General features: G+C 41.0%; 1 protein-coding gene across 1 annotated transcript in view; it reads left to right on the top strand.

Moving 5' to 3' along the window:
• Nfatc3 (nuclear factor of activated T cells 3) overlaps positions 1–2,757 on the top strand; it is a 101,529-nt gene that overhangs the window by 54,660 nt on the left and 44,112 nt on the right. The window contains exon 3 of the mRNA XM_015496316.2: positions 736–1,870. Coding sequence (XP_015351802.2) covers positions 736–1,870 — 1,135 coding nt within the window. The remainder of the gene's footprint in view (positions 1–735; positions 1,871–2,757) is intronic.

The following is a 2,757-nucleotide window of genomic DNA, read 5'->3' as shown; positions in this document are numbered from 1 at the left end:
AAAAAAAAAAAAAAAAAGTGCTGGGGATGTGGCTCAGTTATTAATTAAGCCTTGGGTTCAATCCCTAGTATCTCCCAAACAACAACAACAAAGAGCCCTTGTGTGTAGGCCAGAGATGTTGCTCAGTGATATAGCATGAGCTTAGCATGTGCAAGGCCCTAAAGTTCAAACTCTAGTACAACCCTCCCACCACCACCACTACCACCACCAAACAAAGGACTAGTGATGTAGCACAGTAGTAGAGTGCTTTCCTGCTGTGCACAAGGTCCTGGGCTCCATCCCCAGCACTACAAACAAAACCCCACCACCACCCCAAACAACAACAACAAAAGCACTTTTTTTGTATCCTTTACCCCATTTTAACGTGCAAATCCCAAATGAAGTTCAAATTATATGATTGTATCATCCTGTAATTCTGTTTTTTAGGATCACAGATGTGATTATCTTTTTAATAAGTGTTTATCTCCAGATTATATTGTAAGAGTATCATTTTTAGGAATGTGATAATAAAAATTATGCAATTATATGTAAAGATGTAATAATATATCTGCAGAAATAACTAGATGCATTTTAAAAATATCAACTCTTTAGTGGAGCTAGTGACATTTAATTTACCTCCCACTTTTTTCTCTAAAGATTATTATTATTGTTTTCATCTAGTAAGTTATACACCTGAATCTTCTAATTTCTTGTTTTGTTGACTTTTTTTTTTTTTTTTTTGGCTTTCCCTCATAGATCTTGAGCCAGATGATTGTGCATCCATTTACATCTTTAATGTAGATCCACCTCCATCTACTTTAAATTCACCACTTTGCTTACCACAACATGGATTACCGTCTCACTCTTCTGTTTTGTCACCATCATTTCAGCTCCAAGGTCACAAAAACTATGAAGGAACTGGTGACGTTCCTGAATCTAAATACAGCCCATTAGGTGGTCCCAAACCCTTTGAGTGCCCAAGTATTCAAATTACTTCCATCTCTCCTAATTGTCATCAAGAAACAGATGCACATGAAGATGATCTACAGATAAATGACCCAGAAAGGGAATATTTGGAGAGGCCTTCTAGAGATCATCTCTATCTTCCTCTTGAGCCATCCTACCGGGAGTCTTCCCTTAGTCCTAGTCCTGCCAGCAGCATCTCTTCTAGGAGCTGGTTCTCAGATGCATCTTCTTGTGAATCTCTTTCACACATTTATGATGATGTGGACTCGGAGTTGAATGAAGCTGCTGCCCGATTTACTCTTGGATCCCCTCTGACATCTCCAGGTGGTTCTCCGGGAGGCTGCCCTGGAGAAGAGTCCTGGCATCAACAATATGGACTTGGACACTCCTTGTCACCCAGGCAATCTCCTTGCCACTCTCCTAGATCTAGTATCACTGATGAGAATTGGTTGAGCCCCAGGCCAGCCTCAGGACCCTCATCAAGGCCCACTTCACCCTGTGGGAAACGGCGGCACTCCAGTGCCGAAGTTTGTTATGCTGGATCCCTATCACCCCATCACTCACCTGTTCCTTCTCCTGGACACTCCCCTAGGGGAAGTATAACAGAAGATACCTGGCTCAATGCTTCTACCCATAGTGGATCAGGCCTTGGCCCTGCACTTTTTCCATTTCAGTACTGTGTAGAGACTGATATCCCTCTGAAAACAAGGAAGACTTCTGAAGATCAAGCTGCCATACTACCAGGAAAATTAGAGCTCTGTTCAGATGATCAAGGAAATTTATCACCATCCCGGGAGACTTCAGTAGATGATGGCCTTGGATCTCAGTATCCTTTAAAGAAAGATTCATCTGGTGACCAATTTCTTTCAGTTCCTTCACCCTTTACCTGGAACAAACCAAAGCCTGGCCACACACCTATATTTCGGTGAGTTGATGGAAATGGCTGCTGCTGACTGAATAGTTTGGATCATTGATGGAAATGGTTTAAACATTTTTACTCCTTCCCTCCCTTTCTTATTTTCCTTCTTTCCTATCATCCATCCATCCATCTATCTATCTATCTATTTAACTTTTTGGTACTGGGTATTTAACCCAGGGGTACTTTACCAGCCCTTTTTATTTTTCTTTTGAGATAGGGTCTCACTAAGTTACTTAGGGCCTTGTTAAGTTGCTGAGGCTGGCCTCAAATTTGGAATCATCCTGCTTTAGCCTCCCTAGTCTCTAGGATTACAGGCATGCGCTACCACTCCCAGCTCCCTTTTTATTATTATTTTTTAAAATTTCTACTTACAAATAACTATTTGTAAATCTATTTTTATTTTCTTTGAAGTCTTCAAAGCAGATAGGATAAAGTTATAATTTTGGAGGTATATAGGTGTTATGCATAGTGCACATTTGTAATCCCAGCTACCTCAGGAGGCTGAGATAGCAGGATCCCAAGCTGAAGACCAGTTTGGGCAATTTATGGAGACCCTATCTCAAAATAAAACTTAAAAAAGGATTGGGGATATATAGCTCAGTGGTAGAATACTTGCCTACCGTGTGCAAGGCCCTGGGTTCAAGTCTTAGTGCCCCCTCTACAAAAGTATATAGATGATGAATTATAGATAATAAGAAATTACACTTAAGGATTTCCTAGAAGGAATTTTCTTATCTAGAAAATCTTGTAAAAGATGGGTTATGGGCTGGGGATGTGGCTCAAGCGGTAGCGCGCTCGCCTGGCATGCGTGCGGCCCGGGTTCGATACTCAGCACCACATACCAACAAAGATGTTGTGTCCGCCGAGAACTAAAAATAAATAAATAAATATTA

The sequence above is a fragment of the Marmota marmota genome, unplaced genomic scaffold (assembly GCF_001458135.2).
Source record: "Marmota marmota marmota unplaced genomic scaffold, marMar, whole genome shotgun sequence".
NCBI lineage: Eukaryota > Metazoa > Chordata > Mammalia > Rodentia > Sciuridae > Marmota > Marmota marmota.
Note: the sequence above shows the minus strand (reverse complement) of the source record. Positions and strands in the feature narration are given on the sequence as shown.